Raw genomic sequence first — 25,371 nt, 5'->3', positions numbered from 1 at the left:
AAAAAAAAAAAAAAAACTAGACACCCTGCTTCTCAGAATAGGGGATAGGGAATTTGGAAACAAAACAAAAACTAGACACCCAAACTTACAAAAATTGTTCAACATAGAAAACTTCTTGGCTTGGGTGAGGCCCCTATTGGTAAAAGGCATGGGCTATGTTAGAAGGTCTTTGGTATTTGGGCTGCTCAGAGGCCTTTTTCAGTTCCCATTCATGCCAGTCTTTGAATAGCTGAGATATTAGAACAACCGAGCTCTAGACTGGAAAGTTGTTAGTATAATATACTATCTACGAAAAGAACCTGAGCTGTTAAAATACCAGAAAATAAACTAGAGCTCATGTTTTATTTCTGGAATCAATCAGACAATGAACAGCAATTTTTTATTGCCTGTTAAGCCATAGTAGCAGTGAGAAACTGAAACAAGCAAAAACACTTAGTGTTGTAAGAATGTATAAAAGCATCTCAAGGTAAGAAATTCTGTGTTACTACTGACAACTACCATTTAAGTTGAGGAACCTCTAGATAAATCAGACCGCAGAATTTGAGAATTAAACTCAAATTCTGTTATGTAAAGTTCACTTCTAAAAATGATTATGATTTGGACTTATTAGAGATAATGTGCTTTTTTCATATTCTGCAATTTAATATGCCACTATTTATGTACCCAATGCCTTTTGGTAAAATTTTCCATAAAATTGTATTTGGGTCACCAAGCATATGCCAACGACATTTACGAATAAAGTGGTAGGTATAAAGGGAAAGAAAACACAGGTTTGAAAATCAGTCTTATGTGATTGGACAATATGTAATGTACAGTTCCTTTTAAAAAGCATTATGAGGCTGGGTGTGGTGGCTCATGCCTGTAATCCCAGCACTTTGGGAGGCTGAGGTGGGTGGATCACCTGAGGTCAGGTGTTCGAGACCAGCCTGGACAACTTGGCAAAACCCTGCCATTTCTACTAAAAATAAAAATAAAAAAAGTAGCCAGGCGTGGTAGCGGGCACCTGTAACCCCAGCTACTTAGGAGTCTGAGGCAGGAGAATTGCTTGAACCCGGGAGGCGGAGGTTGCAGGGAGCCGACATCACGCCACTACACTCCATCCTGGGGGACAGGGTAAGACTCCATCTCAAAAAAAAAACCCGAACAAAAAAAGCCTAAACATTATGAGATATTCACATTACTCTCATCAGGGAATAATTGGGACTGGAAAAGGAAAGTTCTGCTGTCTCTTATAAATGTGTCTCTGCAAAATATTCTTCACCCAGCTTCCAGGCAATTGTGTCTTTTTTTTTTTTTTCCCAGAAGAGTCTCACTCTGTGGCCCAGGCTGGAGGGCAGTGGTGCGATCTTGGCTCACTGCAACCTCTGCCTCCTGCATTCAAGCCATTTTTGTGCCACAGCCTCCCAAGTAGCTGGGATTACAGGCCTGCGCCACCATGCCTGGCTAATTTTTGCATTATTTATTTATTTTCTTTGAGACGGAGTCTCGCTCTTTTGCCAGGCTGGAGTGCAGTAGCGCGATCCTGAGTCACTGCAACCTCCACCTCCCAGGTTCAAGCGATTCTCCTGCTTCAGCCTGCCAAGTAGCTGGGACTACAGGTGTGCCATCACGGCCAGCTAATTTTTGTATTTTTAGTAGAGATGGGTTTCCCCATGTTGGCCAGGATGGTCTCAATCTCTCTTTTTTTTTTTTTTTTTTTTTTTGAGACGGAGTCTCACTCTGTCACCCAGGCTGGAGTGCAGTGGTGCGATCTCTGCTCACTGCAAGCTCCGTCTCCCGGGTTCACACCATTCTGCCTCAGCCTCCCAAGTAGCTGGGACTACAGGCGCCCGCCATCACGCCTGGCTAATTTTTTGTACATTTAGTAGAGACGGAGTTTCACCGTGTTAGCCAGGATGGTCTCGATCTCCTGACCTCGTGATCCACCCGCCTCGGCCTCCCAAAGTGCTGGGATTACAGGCGTGCGCCACCATGCCCGGCAGTCTCAATCTCTTAACCTCGTAATTTCCTACCTCGGCCTTCCAAAGTGCTGGGATTACAGGCATGAGCCACCATGCCCAGCCTCATTTTTGTATTTTTAGTAGAGATGGGGTTTCATCATGTTGGCCAGGCTGGTCTTGAACTCCGGGTCTCAGGTGGTCCGCCCGCCTCGGCCTCCCAAAGTGTTGGGATTACAGGCCATGAGCCACCATGTCTGGCCGCTTGTGTCTTTTGAAGACTCTACTGCATGCTGCCTCAAACCATGACATCATGCCTTCAGTCTTCCCTACCTGTAAATTATAGGTTTCCCCAAAACTTGAGCAGTATGTCTTCAGTTTCAGAAAAAAGACCTACCCTACTAAATTATTGTTGTTTTTTATTTTCCAGAGTTTATTAACCACTTAACCTCTCAGAACTGAACAAAAACAACATTGTTCCTGGAACGCCCTCTTTTTAAAAAAGGTACATATAATTTGGCTTTATAATTTCTGGCCTGTTGATAATCAGTGGTACTTTTGAATTCTTTAATGAGTTGTGTGGAGAATGATTTTTACTTCTGGCTGTAATATTAGAGAAACAAATTTTATGCAGTTTGAATTTCATCTTTACTCTTGATTTAATTAGAAAGTAAGTACAGGAAAAGTTATTGGCAAGAATGTAAAGCCTATGTTCTTTAAATGTAGAGACATGAGAATTGATGACTGAAGCTGTCATTAAACATGACTGGCTCAATAAGCTTCTTGGTCATAGTATCTTTTGTAGTTTGCTTTTTTTAAAAAAACCCTTTGATTTCTCAGATTGTTTATGTTAAACATGATTTTCAAACTCATAGAACGAATTTAGCATTGTTTTCTATTGTGAGATAGGATTACGAATCAAGCTTCGTTGACCACTAGCAGCTTGTGAACATTCAGATAAAAAAGGAGTTTTCTAAGAGTGTTCAAGATTTTCTGGTCTTTTGTCAGGGCAATGCAAAATACACTATGTGGGTTAATACTGCTTCCGGCTTTTAACACTTTCCCTCTAGAAGCTGAAAGCACATTGCTGTACCATATCTCTGAGGTAGTAATTAGTAGACAAGTTAACCCACTTTGAGGATGAGGAAATGGAAGCATAAGGAAATTATTGAAGTTGTACAAAGCTCAGTGAACGGTTTTAAACTCACCACACTGGATTTGTATAATGCTTTTCTTTTCTTTCTTTCTTTCTTTTTTTTTCTGAAACGGAGTTTCGCTCTTGTTGCCCAGGCTGGAGTGCAGTGGCGCCATGTTGGCTCACCTCGGCCTCCTGGGTTCAAGCAGTTCTCCTGCCTCAGCCTCCCAAGTAGCTGGGATTACAGGCGTGTGCCACCACACCTGGCTAATTTTGTATTTTTAGTAGAGACAGGGTTTCACCGTGTTGGTCAGACTGGTCTCGAACTCCTGACATGAGGTGATCCACCCACCTTGGCCTCCCAAAGTGTTGGGATTACAGGCGTGAGCCACCGTGCCCGGCCTAATGCTTTTCTTTTTAAAGAATTGTATTATCGGCTGGGCGCAGTGGCTCACGCCTGTAATCCCAGCACTTTGGGAGGCCAAGGTGGGTGGATCACGAGGTCAGGAGATCGAGACCCTTCTGGCTAACACGGTGAAACCCCGTCTTTACTAAAAATACAAAAAACATTAGCCAGGCGTTGGGGGGCGGGCACCTGGAGTGGGAGGGGGAGGCAGGAGAATGGCGTGAACCCGGGAGACAGAGCTTGCAGTGAGCCGAGATTGTTCCACTGCACTCTAGCCTGGGCAACAGAGCGAGACTCCATCTCAAAAAAAAAAATGTATTATCATGCCTCAGGATTCCTTTAGTGTTTTGACTCTCTGATTGCTACAAGTGAGGCTTTGTCAAATATCCTATTATAAAGTGTTTTGGGGAAACTGAGGCACAGGGGAGTGGGTTGCCAAGAGCTGGGAGTGGAATTGAAAGCTACAACTCAGAAGTTTGATCTGATTTAACATTGTTGGTTGCTACTTAGCAGCAAGCGTGGTTTCTTAGAAACTGAGTCTTGGCACTGGTCTGTTTTGCATGAAGATGGTGGTAAATGCAGTCGTGTTTCTAGGTAGATGGCACATGGTTACAGATTACAGTTTCCCTTTTCTGAAAGGAAAAGCCTGTTAACCATTATGTTGAACCAAGCCCCTTCATAGTCAAGAAAATGTCATACTACTTTTAAGTCTCCAGCAGATCATGAACAGGTATTCATTTTTATTGCGTTAAAAGTTTTCTATGTTTGTATAAGTTTAGATTAAAAACTGTTTACAAATATATGTGCTTGAATTTTGTTATTTTTGAGAATGTCTCCTAGAGAAGGAGAGACGGAAGCTTGATAAAGTTTTAAAACTAGAAAAGAAAATAAGGCTTATAGTTTTTTAGGCTATACAGGTAAATTGTTTTTCACTTTAGCATGGTGTGATGGGTTTTCTAGGATGAAAATAATGAAAATCTCTTTTAGGAAGTGTTTCTTTAAGCAGACCATCTGACCTCCCAACTGTTACATTTGTGTGGAAAGAAAGTCCTCCATTGCCCATGGTATTGGGCCAAGTGTGAGACAGGGACCACATTCAGTCTCACTTGTATTGCAAGTGCAAAGATCCTGAACAGCCTGGGTTGTTTCCAGGCATTATTTTTGGTTAATTTTACTGTCTTGCAAGTGAGTGTGCCTCCTCAGGGCTAATCTCTGTCTTTGTCTTGAGCATCAGGTACTTAGTGATTTGTTTCTTTTTTTTTTTTTTTAAAGTAGTTTGGTCATATTTCTTTTAAAAAACGTTTTATTATTGGGTGATTTAGTATATATAGGCCTGCTATTGGACATTATTTGCTTGACATTGACCTTAAAGCGGTCATTTTGGAAATGATCGTATAAGACGATAGTGATTGACATGCTTCTGTACTAGCGTCTGCCCTGCCTGCAGGTATTTGGATAATGTTTGGAGTCAATGAATTACTATTTTGGGGGGCTGGGAGGGAGAAGTAATGGTGGAGAGTAAGTTTACTTTCAGAAAACATTCAACCATATTGCAGCAAGAAAGATGTGTCAGAAAAGAATCTTAGAAATAACTGGTATAGGCCGGGTGCGGTGGCTCACGCTTGTAATCCCAGCACTTCGGGAGGCCGAGGCGGGCGGATCACAAGGTCGGGAGATAGAGACCACGGTGAAACCCCGTCTCTACTAAAAATACAAAAAAAAAAATTAGCCGGGCGTGGTGGCGGGCGCCTGTAGTCCCAGCTACTTGGAGAGGCTGAGGCAGGAGAATGGTGTGAACCTGGCAGGCGGAACTTGCAGTGAGCTGAGATCGTGCCACTGCACTCCAGCCTGGGCAACAGAGTGAGACTCCGTCTCAATAAAAATAAATAAATAAATAACTGGTATAAAGAATGATGTGGGTATTTTAGGTGTATTTAAAGGCTATTGAAAAGGACTTTATTTTGTAGAAAAAGTGGTTTATTCCTTAATGTTTTTTAATTGACCAAGTTTCTCTGGGAGTGGAGCCTCTCAACAAACTGAAGAGAACAGAATAATAGATTTACACGTGATTGCTTAAAGATGTCGTCTTGTGTCTTTGAGGAAGAGTTTAACACACAGATCCTTTCCAGCATTTAAGAATGTGCAATCTGCCATTTATGGGTTCACATGTAATAGGTGCTTAATAAGTTTTTGTAGACTATTGAGTGAATATATTTTAGAATTGCTATTGCTTTATAACAGCGAGGCACAGGAGTGCTCCTTTGTATCTGTATATCCATCTTACATCAGATTTACCAAAGGACTTGCAAGGGGAGACATTTAGTGAAATGTTTGTGACGATCTGAAAAGGAGGCTTTTCCAGAATTGGGATGACTTCTTTCCTTCTGTTTTTTTTTTTTTTTTTTTCAGACACATCTTGTTTGGAAATATCACTTATTATGAAGGAGACTGATAATGTTGATTAAACAAAAGTATAGCTACTGCATTATAAGTTGTGTTAATCCGGTTTAAAAATTACTTATTAAAAATGTTTTTCTGGCTGGGCACGGTGGCTCATGTCTATAATCCCAGCACTTTGTTGAGGCCAAGACAGGCGGATCACTTGAGGCCAGGAGTTAAAGACCAGCCTGACCAACATGGTGAAACCCCATTTCTACTAAAAACACAAAATAATTAGCCAGGTGTGGTGGTACACACCTGTAGTTCCCGCTACTCGGGAGGCTGACACAGGAGAATCACTTGAACCTGGGAGGCAGAGGTTACGGTGAGCCAAGATCGTGCCACTGCACTCCAACCTGGACGACAGAGTGAGACTGTCTCCAGAAAAAAAATGTTTTTCCATAATTGCTTAAGTATTTCATAGTACAAAGATTTAACAGTCTGTAAGTTGAAAGTGGATAAGACTAACCATGTATTAGCAGTAGCACAAGATAATTAAAAGACTAAGCACGATTGCAGATAGTTCTGTAAACCATTTCTAGAAGGGTCTGCCTTCTTGTATATTAAATCACTCGGACTGTGCTCAGTATGGTCTAGTCTTGGTAGGTTCACTGCTGAGTGCTGAATACACATTTTGTGACCACTTTTTAGTACATCATGTATAATTTAAAAAAAAACTTTCGTAGCGCTCATGTGCCCAGATTCTCCTTCACCACAACCCATAGAAACTATTTGGCACTTGTAAAACGGTAACTGCCAGCCAAGGCAAGATTCTGTTTTTATGAGAAGATTTTTGTGTTACCAAGCCAATCTTAAGAACCAGGAGGACATGGAATTAAGGAATCTTTTAAAAGAAACACCTATAACTCTATCATTTTGCACCTTTTATTATGGTGCTTATGTATGCTATGTAAAATTAGGGCTTGAGACTAAGATGAGTATGTTTTGTTGATCTGGTGTCTAAAGCCCTTCAAATAGGCAAAGAACCAGGAGATGAAAGGTCCTCATCTGTGTGGGAGGCAGAAAGGCAGGAAAATGGCAGCACAACACAATTCACAGTAAGAGGTGTTTTCCAGCACCAGCAAGATCTGAAGAATCTTTGCGTTTCAAACTTCTCAACCTAATTTTACTGTGTATAAAATAGTGTTTGTCTCTAAGAAGACTCTAACAAAACATTTTGACCTCTCAAGTCCTTAATTTACCTGGTGGAAAACAATCCTTAAAGACAGGTTTAAAGGAAAAGACTTATTTGCATTTAAGGACTTAGTCTTCAGGACAGTACTGTTGAGCAACAGGTTTAGAATTTACACAGAAGTTGTATTTCCAAAGTTCCACAGTTCCTTGAAGGCTGCTATGAACTATATCTATATCAGTAATGAAAAACTTAATTTGTTCCTTGAGTTATGTGGGCAAATGATATATTTTCCCCCATTCATCACTGTGATGTCTGTCCCGGCTTCTCTTTGGGAGAGGAGCATCTGTTTGGGTGCTAAAACATTAGCATTCAGGCCAGGCGCAGTGGCTCATGCCTGTAATCCTAGCACTTTGGGAGGCCGAGGCAGGAGGATCACTTGAGATCAGGAGTTCAAGATCAGCCTGGCCAGCATGGCGAAACGCTGTCTCTACTAAAAATACAAAATTCGCCGGGTGTGGTGGTACACGCCTGTAATCCTAAGTACTCGGGAGACTAAGGCAGGAAAATCGCTTGAACCCAGAAGGCGGAGTTTGCAGTGAGCGGAGATCACACCACTGCACTCCACCCTAGGCAACAGAGCGAGACTCTGTCTCAAAAAATAAAAATAAAAAAAAATTAGCATCTATTTTTAGGGCCTTTTGAGATAGAAAGGGGATTTTCTTTTCCTAAGAATATAAGCTACTTGTTACACTAGTAAGACTGTATTGTGTGGGTTAGTATATGTGTGCTTGAAACAGTATCCCTGGCTCCTCTATCCACTAAATATCAGTAGGTTCCCCATTCTGCACACTGGTTGTGACAACCAAAAAATGTCTCCAGACATTGGCAGATGTCTCCTGGGGGAACAAAATTGCCCCCTTTTGAGAATCACTGCCTTAGATGCTCTGTTCAGGCTTAAATAAGACACATAAAAATTTTAAACTAGCAGGTGACTAATAATTTGTGAGTATTGTTTGTTGCATTTTCATATTATGTTGGAAATTTAAATTTACCTAGTCTTATTTGGAGAGTTTAACTTTTTTTTTTTTTGGTTTGTTTTGAACTACGTATTTCAACCAACTGTTAGATGTTAAGTCCTTTAAGTGAATTTAAGGGTAACATTTTTGAGGCAGTCTTAATTTAAAAAGCCTGTTCCTTTCTCAGCTTCTAGAAAACTTAACATATTTATGACTGACTTGAGCCGAGTGCGGTGCCTCACACTTGTAATCCCAGGAATTTGGGAGGCCGAAGTGGGCAGATCACCTGAGGTCAGGAGTTTGAGAGCAGCCTGGCCAACCTGGCGAAATGCTGTCTCTACTAAAAATACAAAAACTAGCCAGGCATGGTGGCTCATGCCTGTAATCCTAGCTGCTTGGGAGACTGAGGCAGGAAAATTGCTTGAGCCCAGGAGGCAGAGTTTGCAGTGAGCTAAGTTTGCAACACTGCACTCCAGCCTGGGCAACAAAGCTCTGTCTCGAAAAAAAAAAAAAAAAAATTAAAAATTTATCACTGACTTGAAATCCTGGCAGTCTGCCTGCTTTAGAGAACATTAACCAAAAATCCCTTGGTCCACACCCTTTCTAAATTTAGGCATTCATTCAGAGTCTTAAACTCTAAGAGCCACTCAGGACACAGTTGGGTTGCTCTTTCTGGGATGGGGGTAGATTCTGGAGCAGATACTTTACTCCTAGCTCATTTTTTGACCTTGAGACCTGTGGTTGGTGTTGTGAAGTCGTACATACACAAGTGACTTTTTTGTTTTAAAAAGTGCTCTCAAGATAGTTTACAAAAAGCAGGAAAAGGAGGAGTGAGTGAATAAATGAAGAGGGGAAGAGAGGAGGAAAAAAGTGTTTCTATTTTAGCAGCTGACGGAAAAAAAACCCAATGAAATAAGGTCATAGCTGACTTCTGAATGGTTCTGGACTTGTTTCTTGACACTGGCGACTTGTCTTCTAAGACCATTATGTAGATCTTCAATGGAACTCCTCTGTTATTTTGTTCTGATTCTGAAAGTAAAAAGGAACAACTGCACTCTTGGGGAATTTTGTTGAATAAGGTAATACTTATGCCTCTGCTATCCAGAGTCACATTTCGCTTGAGTTTCTTTTGAGTTTTGCAGTCCTTTTTGCTCTCAGTAAGAGAGAATGTGTTAGGACTCCTCAAGTAGCTTAATTGCTCTGGTCATTCATCTCTTTCTTGAGGACCAGCTTTAAAAATCATTTTGATACTTAAAAAAAAATTAAAGTAACTGTTTCTTTATAATAGAACTTCTAATTAGTTGGTTTGCTGGTTTCTGCATTGGTTGGCTATTTCCTGAGAGACTTGTCATTTCTGTTCTTTGTTGCCACTGGTTATTTTTAAGTACTTTGACTCATTAAAAACATTTTCAGCTTTTAAAGGATGGCCATGAAAATGAGCACAACTGTCCTTATTTTTGTCTCGTGAAGAAATTTAGTGTATTTAGAAGTAATGCCTTCATTATTCTCTTAATTTACAATATGAAGTAAACAAGCTCCAGTGCTCCCCACCCCCCAACCACACCAGTAAAATTGCCAGTCTAAAATCCATTCCTGTCTTCTTCATCTCCACTTTTGCTTTTAATAGTATAAATTCTCTAGTATGGTCTTTGTTACTCACATCACTTCTCAGGATCTGTGAGCCTGGGTAGGGGTGTGATAGTTTTCTTGTTTGGGTTCTATAATTAAATGAGACCTCAAACAAGCCTTTTAGGAAAACAATACATCTCTCATCACCATAAAGAAAAAGAAACAGCGGAAGTATCCTACCTTCCTTCTGTCAACTTAAGGCCCTAAGGTTGTCAGTCTGAACCTTGGTCCTTAAGAGGAAGCAGTGTTCACATTCACCTGTTCCTGGTATTATAAACCTAGTTTGCTTTCAGTTTCTTGTAATTTTGAGACCAGAAAGAAACCTTACTATGCCCCAATTACTATAGAAACCTCTCCATACTTTCAAATTAGCATTTTTGAATGTAAGCTATAGTTTGCAATTCTTAATACTCACCAATAAATATTATACCCTACTGATTCTCTTTGTATAATGAATATGCAGAGCACACAGGTATTGTAAATCATTTAAAAAACACTGTGGGAAAGTCACAAGGCCAAGAAACTTACTGTATACCAAGGAGAAACATATTTCGAATAAATCAACATAGCTACATGCTAAATGGAGCTATTTTCATAACTCAGTAGGTGACACCATTTTGACTGAATATTGGCAATTACATATCTCCTCTATAATTTACCTTTTTATTTTCTTTCCCTTACAACTTTTAGGTAGAACTTTAGACTTCATAGCACTGAATTAACCTGCACTGAAAGCTGTTTACCTGCATTTGTTCACTTTTGTTGAAAGTGACCATGTCTCAAGTTCAAGTGCAAGTTCAGAACCCATCTGCTGCTCTCTCAGGGAGCCAAATACTGAACAAGAACCAGTCTCTTCTCTCACAGCCTTTGATGAGTATTCCTTCTACTACTAGCTCTCTGCCCTCTGAAAATGCAGGTAGACCCATTCAAAACTCTGCTTTACCCTCTGCATCTATTACATCCACCAGTGCAGCTGCAGGTAAGCATATGAATCCAAGTGTCTTCTATTTCAAATGTTTTCTTACCCTGTTTTCTGATCTGATAGGTTGCAGATTTAGGGAGCTCTCACATTTACCTTCAAAAAGCAAAAGTATCACCACCCACACTTCTTTATCCCAGATATAGAACACTGGTTGTGTAGGGGGTTGACAGGGGCCTCAGTTGACAGACCATTGTAGGTTGTGAGAAAGAGAATTGAAAGCTGAAAACTACTCACACTATAAAGCCTCATCTGTTAAAGAGCGGTGGCTGGCAGAAAGAATTGAGCAGTAAATACCACCTTGGATATTCATCGTTGTATGGGATAATTCTGCATTTAAAATTATTTCCCAGAACAAGCCAGGTGCCGTGGCTCACGCCTGTAATCCCAGCACTTTGGGAGGTTGAGGCAGGTGGATCAACAGAGGTCAGGAGTTTGAGACCAGCCTGGCCAACATGGTGAAACCCTGCCTCTACAAAAAATACACAAACTAGCTGGGCTTGGTGATGCACGCCCATAACAGCTACTCAGGAGGCTGAGGCAGGATAATTGCTTGAACCCTGGAGGTGGAGGTTGCAGTGAGCTGAGACTGTGCCACTTCACTCCAGCCTGGGCAAGAGGGAGACACCGTCTCAAAAAAAGAAAAAATAGGCCGGGCGCGGTGGCTTACGCCTGTAATCCCAGCACTTTGGGAGGCCAAGGCGGGCAGATCACAAGGTCATGAGTTCGAGACCAGCCTGGCCAATATGGTGAGACTCCGTCTCTACTAAAAATACAAAAAATAGCCGGGCATGGTGGTGTGTGCCTGTAGTCCCAGCTATTCGGGAGGCTGATGCAGAAGAATCACTTGAACCCAGGAGGCAGAGGTTGTAGTGAGCCGAGATCATGGCACTGCACTCCAGCCTGGGCAACAAGGCAAGACTCCGTCTCAAAAATAAATAAAAAATAAACAAATAAATTTCCCACAACTGACGAAGAGCTCTTAAATCTACATAAGCCTTCTTTTTGAATGTCCGTAAGATTTTATCCCAAGCAAGGGGGCAGCCAGATTTACTAGAAAGCAAAAAAGTACGTTGACATTTATTTATTTTTATTTTTGTTTTGAACAAGTAAGTTTAAGTCTGGAAGGTTCCAGAAGTAGTTTAGAAATCATAATGAGGATCAATTAGAAATGGAATAAAGAAGCAGAGTTTTTTTTCTCTTCTTTCCTTTCTTATCTCTCATTTGTTTCACGGGGTCTCTATTGCCTAGGCTGGAGTACGGTAGTGTGAAATTATGGTTCACTGCAGCATCAACCTCCTGGGCTCAAGTGGATCCTCCTGCCTCAGCCTCCTGAATAGCTGGATTATAGGTGTGAGCTACAATGCCCAAATTTATTTTCTTGTTAAAATTTTCTGCGTCATGGCCAGGCGTGGTGGTTCACACCTGTAATCCCAGTACTTTGGGAGGCCGAGTGGGGAGATTGCTTGAGCCCAGGAGTTGGAGACCAGCCTGGGCAACATGGTGAAATCCCATCTATACAAAAAAAAAAAATACAAAAATTGGCTGAGCTGTGGTCCCAGCTACTCCAGAGGCTGAGGCAGGAGGGTCACTTGAGTCCAGGAGGTCGAGGCTGCCATGAGCTGTAATTATACCACTGTATTCCATCCAGCCTGGGAGACAGAGCGAGACCCTGTCTCAAAAGAAAAAAAGTCTCCTTCTTGGCTGGCAAGGTGGTTCACACCTGTAATTTCAGTGTTTTGGGATGCCTATTTATTTATTTATGAGACAGAGTCTCACTTTGTTGCTTAGGCTGGAGTGCAGTGGTGTGATCTTGGCTCACTGCAACCTCTGGCTCCTGGGTTCAAGCGATTCTCCTGCCTCAGCCTCCTGAGTAGCTGGGATTACAGGTGCCTGCCACTACACTCGGCTGTTTTGTATTTTTAGTAGAGATGGGGTTTTACTGTGTTGCCCAGGCTCATCTCCAACTCCTGATCTCAAGCGATCAGCTTGCCTTGGCCTCCCAAATTGCTGGAATTACAGGTGTGAGTCATTGTGCCAGGCTGCGAGGCCAATTTAAAAATTAGCTGGGCTTGATGGTGTGCACCTGTTGTCCCAGCTACTTGGGAGGCTGAGGCAGGAGGATTGCTTGAGCCCAGAAGTTTGAGGCTGCAATGAACTGTGATCGTGCTGTCTTACTCCAGCCTGGGCAACAGACTGAGACTGACCCAAAACAAAAAGTATAGAAACATTCAAATCTGATAATTAGGAAAATGAACTAAAGGTACTTTGCCGGTTGCAGTGGCTCATGCCCATAATCCCAGCACTTGGGAGGCCAAGGCAAGTGGATCACCTGAGGTCTGGAGTTTGAGACCAGCCTGGCCAACATGGTGAAACCCTGTCTCTATTAAAAATACAAAAATTAGCCAGGTGTAGCGGTGTGTGCCTATATTCCCAGCTACTTGGGAGGGTGAGGCAGGAAAATTGCTTGAACCTGGGAGGCAGAGGCTGCAGCGAGCCGAGATCATGTCACCGCACTCCAGTCTGGGCAACAGAGCGAGATTCCATCTCAAAAAAAAAAAAAAAAAAAGGGTTTAAACACTTGAAAAATACCTAAAAATATTATAGACAAGAAACTAAGGCTAAAGAAAGAAAACCTAAAACCAATATTCTTATGAATAGGAGACAGGGTCTGACTAAAAAAAAAAAGGGGAGTGGGGATAATAAATAAAAACAATATTCTGCTTCCCAACACCCTCCCTGCAACATGGCAAGACCAGTGAAATAATGGGGTGTCAGTGTCAATTTTTTTTTTTTTTTTGAAATGGAGTCTCGCTCTGTCGCCAGGCTAGAGTGCAGTGGCACAGTCTCGGCTCACTGCAAGCTCTGCCTCCCGGGTTCACGCCATTCTCCTGCCTCAATCTCCCGAGTAGCTGGGACTACAGGTGCCCGCCACCATGCCCGGCTAATTTTTTTGGTATTTTTAGTAGAGATGGGGTTTCACCTTGTTAGCCAGGATGGTTTTGATCTTCTGACCTCGTGATCCGCCTGCCTCGGCCTCCCAAAGTGCTGGGATTACAGGCGTGAGCTGCCATGTCTGGCCTATAAATCTGTTCTTAGAGTGTTTGCTTCTCCCACTCAGCTGCGTGGCATCTTCCATGCCACCCCCACAATTCCTTGGACTGGTTCACCAGATAGCATTCTTGATTTTTCGTAGTCCTGGAGAGATGTTATTTTCCCCATATTTGCCATGTGAGACTCTCTTAAAAGGAAAAGGCACAGACTGTTTCCGTCCTCTGGGATTTATTGCTTTTTCTTCTAATGAATTCTGGTGTCCAAATCCTATTGACTTTGTAAAACTCCTGCCCACCAACATCATTTTATTTTATTTATATAATTGTTAGAAATAGATAAGGTCTGAGGATGGCAGCCTTTGAGAGGATGCCCAGGAATGAGAGTTTCACTGTATGGAAGATGACAAGTGTTGTTTGAGAGATGGTAGTGGCATGTTGAGTTTAGCGAAATAATGGGCGGGATACAGCTGGTGGCTGTTTCAGTAACCAGTGTCTGCTCAGAAGACCTTGTATTCCAGTTGGTTTTAATAGCAGTGCTTCATCTGATTTCAAATCTTGCTTGCCTGCCATGGGTTAGTTACTCCCCTGACTTCACTCTCTTTTGAAGACACACCCTCTCCTAGATTACCTGGCTTCAACTGGTTCAGAAAAGACCCTAGTTGCGTCTTCTCTGGGAGTGTACTCCTGGAATGATTTGCAGTTTTGTATCATGGCTGCCTACATTTGTAGACCTTCCATTTGTTTTTCCTCTATTTTCATATCCCTAGGAGAATAGTAGTCTTATATACTGCTAGTTGACTTCAGTGCTCTTAACGTTTTCACTTCCTTCTCATGTGGCGAACCCCATAGAGAAAAATCCCAGTTGTGTCTTGTGAATGAGTTAGTTTGTTTCAGCAGGATCCAGCTTGAGTATAAGCTTTTGTGTGAGCAAGGTCCAGCTCACTGTAAGGTAAATATTGTCCATACTGCTTGTGCATTTATAACCCACCTGGAATGTTTTCTATTTTTTATACTCTTGAAAGTGGTGCTGTAATTCAAAATACATGTTTTCAAACTGATGAGGTTGTCTTAAACAAAAACTATACTTAGACAAGATTATAGATTTTTGAAGTTGCTTCTTTTTTCATCCTTGCCAATGGGTCAAAGAAAATATGTGCTGCTTTTTGGAATATTTGGGTTTTAGTTTTTTTAGAGTCTTTCTTTGCCACCTAGGCTGGAGTGAGTGGTGTGATCATGTCTCACTGCAGCCTCGACCTCCCAGGCTTAAGCAATCCTCCCACCTTGGCCTCCTGAGTAGCTGGGACCTCAGGTGCATGCCACCACACCCAGCTAGTTTTTTTTTTTTTATTCTTTGTGGAGATGAAGTCTCACTATGTTGCCCAGGCTTGTTTTGAGTTGCTGGGCTCAAACAATCTGCCTGCCTTGGCCTCCCAAAATGCTGGGATTACAGGTGTTAGCCACCCCGCCTGGCCATATTTTGCTTTTAAAACTCCAAATAGTGTATGGTTGTTTGGGATTCTGAACAGAGACAATTCTCAAGCACCTGTGATTGATTGCCCGTAAGTTTTCCAGCTCTGGGCCGCCTCTTGTCTGCAGCTTACTTCTGGCTCCTCTCCTGCTTGTTTGCCCAAGGACCTTAGGGCAGGGAGAAGAGGTGATGGGAAAACAGTTTTTTCACTTGTTAGCAATCTGGGCAAAAGGTTTGAAGATGCAATTGCCTGGCTAATTTTGCATTTTAGTAGAGACGGGGTTTCACCATGTAGTCTCAAAGTGAGTATTTTGTATTGTCTTTGGTTTCAGTTATCCTTGTCATTCCCCTTATCTTAGAGAATGAAAGTCTGACTATAATTTTAAAATTTGCTAATCATTATTCAAGAATTCAGTCTTTTTAGAACATGGAAAGGAAAAAAATAATTCAGTCTTTGAAACTTGTTTGTTATCTGTATTAACAGCACATTCTGGAACTTAATTCTTGCATATCTGGAGTTAACTTTTTTCCCAACCATCTAAGGACACGGAGATACGGAGTTGTCTTTTGCAGCTGTAGCGTAAGATGATATAGTATGAGAGATAAGGAATTGACGCTGTCTGTTTCTGATCCTAACCTTGCAGCAAAGATAATATAATTAAGGATGAGTTATTTATCTCATTATGCCTCATTTTCCTTCACACGCAAACCTCAAGCCTTGAATAAAATCAAGTGTTTCTTTTCATTTGACTGAAAGTAACATAAGGCACAAACATGAATAGTCACCGTAGCATAACACGGTTCAGTTGCGTTTGAAGTCAGACACACCTGGGTTTGAGTCTCAGCTTGTTACTAGCTGTGTGATCTTGTGCAAGTTACTACTTTTTTGTTGTCGTTGTTTCCTCATGTGTAAAACAGGGATAATACCCACCAAATAGGTTTATTGTGAGAATTAAATGAGAGCATATATGTTAACCTGTGGAGCACAATGCCTAGTAAATGCTTGAGAAATGGTAGCTGTAATTCTGGCTACTTGGGTAGCTGAGGCAGGATTAAGCATTTAATTAAGCATTTAAGAAAAACAGTATTTACCACTCACACAAAACTAGCTTAAAAATGTTGTTTTAAAACATAATTCTATTTGAAATGTGTCTTTATAGACACATTTAGGCAACTAGGGACTGGGAGCAGTGGCTCATGCCTGTATTCACAGCACTTTGGAAGGCCAAGGCCGACAGATCACTTGAGGTCAGGAGTTTGAGACCAGACTGGCCAACATGGTGAAACCCCGTATCTACCAAGAAATACAAAAATTAGCTGGATGTGGTGGTGCGCACCTGTAGTCCCAGCTACTCAGGAGGCTGAGGCAGGAGAATCACCTGAACCTGGGAGGTGGGGCCTGTGATGAGCTGAGATGGCACCACTGCATTCCAGCTTGGGTGACAGAGTGAGACCCTTTATCAAAAAATAATTAATTAAAATAAAAATAGAAGTCAGTCATTTTTCTATAACTGTTGTATTTCCTCTACAGGATTTTTTTGCAGACCTTAACTTCGGGATTCCCTTTATTAACTTTTTATTATATTTTGGCTAATGCACTTTCTCACTTGAACTTTTAATAATTTAGGTAGTTTGGCTGTGTGTTCATCTCTAACCGCGTATTTTCTTTTTACCCACAAGTTGTTCAAAGAGGAGAAGTTGTTCTCTCTTGGGTGATTTAGATTATTTGAAAAATCAAGAGATGTGGTATACTTTTGGTTCTATCAAAACCAAGATTCTAGCCTTGCTACACCAACAGAATGCAGCAGAGTGGCAGGTAGCACCGGATGGGGAAAGTCCTAGAGAAAGGCAAGACTGTTCATGAGAATAACTTTGTGTGTGTGTTTTTTTTTTTAGCTTTTTCCCCTTCAGCATTTATCCATGAGACAATCACCAAGATGACCCAGGGATTGTACTGCGTTGTAGGCTTCTGCCATTTGACCTTCCTGCCTGCCAGGGTTTTGAGTTCATGCTGTTGTTTGTACTTAAATTAGTAGCCTGGTGGACTGCAGAACATATAATAAAGGAGACCCCTGATGTCCTGATGTGTGAAGTGTCAAGGGGGGTAAAGGATTCTTTATTTATTTATTTATTTATTTATTTATTTATTTTTGAGATGGAGTCTCATTCTGTGGCCCAGGCTGGAGTGCAGTGGCGCGATCTGCTGGGATTACAGGCATGAGCCACCGCGCCCGGCTTTTTTTTATTTTGAAATGGAGTCTCTGTTGCCTATACTGGAGTGCAGTGGTGCAATCTTGGCTCACTGCAACCTCTGCCTCCTGGGTTCAAGTGATTCTCCTGCCTCAGCTACCCAAGTAGCTGGAATTACAGGTGCATGCCACCACGCCTGGCTAATTTTTGCATTTTTAGTAGAGATGGGGTTTCACCATGTAGGCCAGGCTGGTCTCGAACTCCTGACCTCAAGTGATCTGCCTGTCTTGGCCTCCCACAGTGCTAGGATTATAGGCATGAGCCACTGCACCTGGCCAATAAAGGATTCTTTGTTTTTTTCCTTTAGTGGAAGCCGTGCACTGAGGGAATCCTAAAAGTAAGACCTACAAGAAAAATCAGCTATGAAGGCAAGTTGCCTCACCCCTTAAGGCACCAAATTTAAATGACCTAGACATACTGAAATCCAGGTTTCCCTTGTAAATTATTTGTAAGTGAGATAAAGTGATATTCAGTGATAACATCAGAAGAGTAAAAGCTTCAATTAATTTTTTCTTTTTTTGAGACGGAGTTTTACTCTGTCATCACCCAGGCTGGAGTGCCATAGCGTGTTCTCGGCTCACTGCAACCTCAACCTCCCGGGTTCAAGTGATTCTCTTGCCTCAGCCTCCTGAGTAGCTGGGATTACAGACACGTACTACCACACGTGGCTAATTTTTGTATTTTTAGTAGAGGCAGGGTCTCACCATGTTGGCCAGGCGGGTCTTGAACTCCTGACCTCAGGTGATCTGCCCGCCTCTGCCTCCCAAAGTGCTGGGATTACAGTTGTGAGCCACCACACCCGGCCGCTTCAATTGATTTGTTAAATTCCGAAGTAGTGAATCTCAAATCTTTGGGGTGCATCAGAATTACTTTGAGAACTTAATAAAAATAGAAACGCTCATGCCTTAAATCCTATCACTTTGGAAGGCTGAGGCGAGAGGATCACTGGAGCCCAGGAGTTTAAGACCAGCCTAGGCAACATAGGGAGACCCTGCCTCTGCAAAAATTAAAAAATTACCCAGGTATGGGCCGGGCATGGTGGCTCACGCCTGTAATCCCAGCACTTTGAGAGTCCGAGGCGGGCAGATCACAAGGTCAAGAGACCAAGACCATCCTGGCCAACATGGTGAAACCCCATCCCTACTAAAAATTCAAAAATTAGCTGGGCGTGGTGGCGCATGCCTGTAGTCCCAGCTACTCAGGAGGCTGAGGCAGGAGAATCGCTTGAACCTGGGAGGCGGAGGTTGCAGTGAGCTGAGATCATGCCACTACACTCCAGCCTGGCGACAGAGCAAGACTGTCTCAAAAAAATTTAAAAAAAAAATTAGCCAGGTATGGTGGTGTGTGCCTGTAGTCTCAGCTACTCAGGAGGTTGAGGTGGGAGGATTATTTCAACCCAGGAGGCTGCAGTGAGCTATGATTGTGCCATTTGAGCTCCAGCCTGGACAGCAGAGCAAGACCCCATTTCAAAAACTGAAAAAAAGGGTGGTTATGTTTTCAAACAAGAGCCCACAAACACATTGCAGCATCAAAACAAACATTGTCTTAATTTGTGTGAAGTACTGCTATGTGTTTAAATCAAGTTTGCAAAATATCTTTCATGAGAAGTAATTGGAAGAGAATTTTGAGGCTGGACGTGGTGGGTCATGCCTGTAATCCCAGCACTTTGGGAGACTGAGGCAGGTGGATCACTTGAGGTCAGGAGTTCGAGACCAGCCTGGCCAACATGGTGAAACCCTGTCTCTACTAAAAGTATAGAAATTAGCCGGGCATGGTGGCAGGTGCCTGTAATCCCAGCTACTCGGGAGACTGAGGCAGGAGAATTTCTTGAACCCAGGAGGTGGAGGTTGCATTGAGCCAAGATCACACCACTGCACTCTAACCTGGGGACAGAGTGAGACTGTGTCTCTTAAAAAAAAAAAAAAAAATTTCAGTGCATACACACACAATCTCTTTTTTTTGTTGTTGTTTATAAAAAACAACAAAAAAGGATAAGAAGGGGATGACAGGATGAATTATCAAGATAAGACCAGGCCTCTTAAACCATGACCATAGAAAGTGTTCAAGGTTCAAGTGACATATTACAGTCAATGTCAGGTTTCATGAATTTGAGAGCTCACACTTTTCATTTCTAGGAATTTACAGTACTGCTGACACTTGGAAATCAGCAATGGGGAGCTGAGTGAACTGGTATTAAAAAGATCAAACACACAGCTGCTGCTAAAGCTTTGGAGGGAACAAAATTTCCTAAGCCCATAGTCAGCCCTTTTGGTAGCGAAGGAAGGAATCCAGGTCTTATGCATGGGCCAAACAGGTACCTTTCAAAAGTGTGTCTAGAGGTACCATGTAGTATGTATATGAATGGTTTCTTAACAAACTTGTTGATTTTGAAAGCACAGATTCTACACTACTAGTGACAAATGCTTATTTTTTAGGAATCCTTAACCTCATTGTAAAGCAGTGGTTTCCAATCTATGATGCTTTAACGCCTGACAATCTGGAAAGGCGGTCATAGGAAGGATGGCGGGTGACCAGATAATTTCAAAGATTTCCGAAAAGTTTAATGAGAATATATTTTTGATAAGAGTGTATAGATTAGCAAGAATATAAGTTTAATTTAGAGTCACATCAAGTCAGTGTGGTAATATTGATTGTAATTTTGTTGGTCAGAAGTGCTTATTGCCAGTTGTATGTCTCTTAGTTATTAAAAAGAATGAGAAAAATGTAAATATTACTTAAATACAAGCCAACAGGTAGTATCTCCTCAGACAAGGAGCCCATTCAGGGAGCATACTAATCAAGAAGGCATGGCTGGTGAAGGGTTGGGGATCAGTGACCTGGAGGCTGTGTCATTAATGGCTGTTTTAGCAGAGACCCCCTCACATGCATGAAGTCATCCCAGGTCTTCGTATGTAGGAAGGAATCTGGGAAGTTAACAGTTACATCTTTCTTGTTACTTTTGATTTCTTTGCAGTATACTTTCTTCATGTTTATTCTCTATTGCAGACAAATTCTGTGGATCAGAGCTGCTCTTAAAATGATTCAGACTGTACTTAAAATGCAATTATATGAATTTTGTAAAAAATATAATTCTAATGCAAGGAAGAGAGAGATCTGTAATTCATGTGGCCCTCTGTGCAAACCCCAAAGATATTCTTATAGATTTGATTCATGCATTAAATTTAGTTGAACCAGTTATAGTACAGAATCAGGTCTTTTTTATTTCTCTCTATATACATCCTAAAGAGGCATTTTAAAGTGGATTTTTATGTGCATTTAGATTTTGCCATTTCTAGTGTTCTGTTTTTGATATGAAAGTGTTGTTTTTAAATATTGTGCACTGACACTAATCTTTCCAGGCTGGTTTTCTTTTTAAATGGTTTTTAAAGGTTTATGGATTGGATGAACTGAAAGAAAAAAAAATTGGAAAATGAATAGCATGTATTTTCTGAAGTTGATAATTTTGAGATAACTTGTTGTGTATGAAAATGGAACTCATTTTCGTAGCAAGTATGACCACAGGTCAAATTCATTAGAAATGTCAAGAATGGAAATACCTGAATATTTTGTGGGCCTTGTGTGACTTCTGTGAAGAGAATTGGGTTGCCACCTCCTCACTGATTTTTCACCTTTAAGTTGCACATCATGTTGTATTGTAACTCTTTGAGTGTGCTTTGTGTTTTTTGAACTCCTCTGGGGCAGGAATTGTGTTTCTTTTTTTTTTTTAAGACAGAGTTTTGCTCTTGTTGCCTCATCTGGAGTACAGTGACGCAATCTCGACTCACTGCAACCTCTGCTTCCTGGGTTCAGGCGATTCTCCTGCCTCAGCCTCCCGAGTAGATGGGATTACAGGCATGCGCCACCATGCCTGGCTAATTTTTTGTATTTTTAGTAGAAACGGGGTTTCACCGTGTTAGCCAGGCTGGTCTCGAACTCCTGACCTCAGGTGATCCACCCGCCTCGGCCTTCCAAAGTGCTGGGATTACAGGTGTGAGCCACCCTCACTGCAAGGTCCGCCTCCCAGGTTCACACCATTCTTCTGCCTCAGCCTCCTGAGTAGCTGGGACTGCAGGCACCCGCCGTCATGCCTGGCTAATTTTTTGTATTTTTTAGTAGAGATAGGGTTTCACCATGTTAGCCAAGATGGTCTCGATACCCTGACCTTGTGATCCTCCTGCCTTGGCCTCCCAAAGTGCTGGGATTACAGGCGTGAGCCACCACGCCTGGCCAGGAATTGTGTTTCTTAAGCTTAGCACAGTGCTTTGCATCCAGTTAGTAATGTAATAAATGCATCGTTCAATACTGTGTACGGACATACTTCTGAGTGCAAGCCAATAATCCTGTAAATCAGTACAACCAAGGTTATATTGATTAAGTATTCTCAAACAGTAAAACAATTTGGACATTTACATGGGATTTTTTAATCGTGAAATTTGATGTGTTTTGGAACTTATTTCTGACAGCTGTACCATATAGCTTTCACTGATAATGTCTTGGGTTAAATTGTGGCTCCTCTGGTAACCCTCAGAGTAGATTTTGTGCTGTCGACTGTGTATAAATATCTAGAAATCACAGCATATTCTTGGATTTCCTTGTCTGATGCCTAGCAGTGAGCCACCCAGGTCCTTTTATGTAAAGTATCATGAATCCAATTAGCAGAAAGCATGCTATTACATTTTATTTTAGTGAGTATCATTCTCATACCGGAAAAAAACAGTTCTTTGTTGATTCTTTCTTGCAGAAAGCATAACCCCTACTGTAGAACTAAATGCACTGTGCATGAAACTTGGAAAAAAACCAATGTATAAGCCTGTTGACCCTTACTCTCGGATGCAGTCCACCTATAACTACAACATGAGAGGAGGTGCTTATCCCCCGAGGTATGTGGTTTTTTTTTTTGTAAAATACAGGAGAAAACGTGTCTGATCTTTTACATAAACCAGTACCTCTAGATTGTGGAGGGAGTAATGATTTGGTTTGGGCCTGCCAAGTGTTGAAGTTGGTCTTAATTACTCTTGTGCCTTTGTGCCCCTCCCCCGCCTTTTCTTTTTTTTCTTTCTTTCTTTTTTTTTTTTTTTTTGAGACAGAGTCTTGCTCTGTCACCCAGGCTGGAGTGCAGTGGTGCAGTCTCGGCTCACTGTATCCTCTGCCTCCTGGGTTCAAGTGAGGAGGCTGTCTCAGCCTCCCGAATAGCTGGGATTACAGGCACCTGCCACCACGCCTGGCTGATTTTTTTTTGTATTTTTTAGTAGAGACGGGGTTTTGCCATGTTGGCTGGGGTGGTCTTGAACTCCGGACCTCAGATGATCTGCCCACCTTGGCCTCCCAAAGTGCTGGGATTACAGGCGTGAGCCACCACACCTGGCTGCCCCTCTTTTTTTTTTTTTTTTTTTAATTCATTGAGACAGGGTCTCCATATGTTGCCCAGACTGGTCTTGAACTTCTGGGCTCAAGGAGTCCTCCTGTCTCGGTCTCCCGCAGTGCTAGGATTAAAGTGTGAGCCACCACACCCGGCCCTTTGTGCTTCTTTTTTTTTTTTTTTTTTTTTTGAGACGGAGTCTCGCACTGTCGCCCAGGCTGGAGTGCAGTGGCATGATCTCGGCTCACTGCAAGCTCTGCCTCCCGGGTTCATGCTATTCTCCTGCCTCAGCCTCCCAAGTAGCTGGGACTACAGGCGCCTGCCACCACGCCCGGCTAATTTTTTGTATTTTTAGTAGAGACGGGGTTTCACCTTGTTAGCCAGGATAGTCTCAATCTCCTGACCTCATGATCCGCCCACCTCGGCCTCCCAAAGTGCTGGGATTACAGGCATGAGCCACCGCGCCCGGCTCCTTTGTGCTTCTTTAACTACTGCTCTTGGGTAGGGCCTGAGCATATTTCTTGCTGGCAGTGTGGCTTGTGCCCTCAAGCAGCCTGGCTAAAGATAACCCTTGTAACTGCTTTGTGTAACTGAATCATATTTAAGCATGATTCCCATAGCATCATGATTCCTGCAAGACAATGATTCCCAGCATTTGTAGATTACCTGATTATTGGGTACTTTTTGACTTTTGAACTTGTGCGTTTTGTAAATAGCTTTGGTGCAATAAAATATTAATTGAAACCTGAAAATGCCATGGATTAAAAATCTTCTGCTGGCAGTAATAAGACATTAGTGGAGGCCAGGTGTGGTGGCTCACGCCTGTAATCCCAGCTCTTTGGGAGGCCAAGGCAGGCGGATCACGAGGTCAGGAGTTTGAGACCAGCCTGGCCAACATGGTGAAACCCTGTCTCTACTAAAAATACTAAAAATACAGGCATGGTGGCAGGTGCCTGTAATGCCAGCTACTCGGGAGGCTGAGGCAGGAGAATCACTTGAACCCAGGAAGCAGAGGTTGCAGTGAGCCGAGATCGCACCACTGCACTCCAGCCTGGGCAACGAGAGAAACTCCATCTCACAAAAAAAAAAAAAAAAAAAAAAAAAAAGACATTAGTGGATAGATGATGAGCAAAATGGAATTCTTCATTTCCCTGCTCTCTGTTGGGGGATAGTCATTTTAAAAATATAAGCTATGAAATGGATAAGAAACTGGGTTCTGCTAGGGAAATGGATAAGAAACTGGGTTCTGCTAGGTAGGCTACAGCTTATTGGGATTTCTTGAAATGAGGGTCCTTTCTGAAAGACTTGTGCATTAAAATTCCCAGCCTCCTATTGGAGACATGCAAATTTAAAGCTAAGGTTTGAGAAGGCAGAGCAAGCCAAGTTTTTGTCTCAGCCAAAGCCTAATTCATTTTAGATTTTGTCAGTGCAGGTTAGTGTGATAAACTCATGATTTATAAGCCATTGTATTTTGTGAGATGTAAGTTTGGATTGCTAAACACTCTTTGCTTATACTGTGTAGCAATTCTAATCCAGTTTAAGCTTTTATGAAATCTCTGGATATATTGATGAAGAGTGATTAGCATCAAACACTAATGTGAGTAGGATCGTGATGAAGGAAATACTTGCATTTGCCAGAGAGTGTATAGGTGACTTATCAACTTGAGACTGTAATTTGCCTAACCTCCTTTTATTTCTAGGTACTTTTACCCATTTCCAGTTCCACCTTTACTTTATCAAGTGGAACTTTCTGTGGGAGGACAGCAATTTAATGGCAAAGGAAAGACAAGACAGGCTGCGAAACACGATGCTGCTGCCAAAGCGTTGAGGATCCTGCAGAATGAGCCCCCGCCGGAGAGGCTGGAGGTGAGGAGCGGAGCCCAGGCTCCCTGACGCTTCGACAGGGTAGGAGGGTAGTGGGGAGATGTCACCGCACATTATCTTTTCTAAGAAGGCACATTGACAGCTGTCCATAATTTTTATTTGAATGCCTCCAAGATTTTATGCTCTGTAGCTTTCTTGCTTTTTACTCCTTTTTTCCTTTTAAAATTTCTTAACAAGAAAGTCAGTTGCCTTCTTTTTCAGTCTGTAGCATGGTTTTGAGTGACATGATATGGTGTGAACACGTTAGAAAGTTTGTGATTCAGTTGAGTTGTGAAGAACATGTATGGATGAAGTCTTCAGTGCTCAAGATTATGCTTGCCAGAATCTACTGTGATATATGGGTACCAGGTTAGAGGATTTTCTGAAGCTGTTTTTGACCAGCCACTCTTGATTATATAGAAGCGCCAGTTACCTTTTGCCTCATAACAGACCATCATAGAATTTAGTGATGGTTTAAACATCTCCAGGCATTTATTTTGCTTATGAGTCTGTGATTGAGGCTGGGCTTGGCAAGGGTGTAGCTTGTCTTCGTTCCACACAGCTTTGGTTGAAGTGGATCTGCACGGGGCTGGAGGATCTGCTTTTAAGGTGGCTCACTCACGTGGCTGGTAAGTTGGTGCTTGCTGTCAGCTAGGAGCTCAGCTGGGGGTTCTGGCCCCAGGACCTCAGTTCATCCCTGGG

General features: G+C 42.2%; 1 protein-coding gene across 9 annotated transcripts in view; it reads left to right on the top strand.

Moving 5' to 3' along the window:
- STAU1 (staufen double-stranded RNA binding protein 1) overlaps window positions 1–25,371 on the top strand; it is a 73,877-nt gene that overhangs the window by 11,035 nt on the left and 37,471 nt on the right. For 3 of the 9 annotated variants that reach the window (XM_055104859.2, XM_055104860.2, XM_063601217.1), the window contains 4 exons: window positions 2,368–2,442; window positions 10,388–10,676; window positions 22,189–22,327; window positions 24,507–24,672. In XM_055104859.2, coding sequence (XP_054960834.1) covers window positions 10,472–10,676; window positions 22,189–22,327; window positions 24,507–24,672 — 510 coding nt within the window. In that variant the 5' untranslated portion in view covers window positions 2,368–2,442; window positions 10,388–10,471. Of the gene's footprint in view, window positions 1–2,367; window positions 2,443–10,387; window positions 10,677–17,065; window positions 17,302–17,754; window positions 17,816–22,188; window positions 22,328–24,506; window positions 24,673–25,371 lie in introns of those variants that run through there. The other 6 variants (XM_034947785.3, XM_034947786.2, XM_063601218.1 and 3 more) reach the window with 5 other exon arrangements.

The sequence above is a fragment of the Pan paniscus genome, chromosome 21 (genome assembly GCF_029289425.2).
Source record: "Pan paniscus chromosome 21, NHGRI_mPanPan1-v2.0_pri, whole genome shotgun sequence".
Classification (NCBI taxonomy): domain Eukaryota; kingdom Metazoa; phylum Chordata; class Mammalia; order Primates; family Hominidae; genus Pan; species Pan paniscus.
This window is presented reverse-complemented; position numbering and strand designations above follow the sequence as displayed.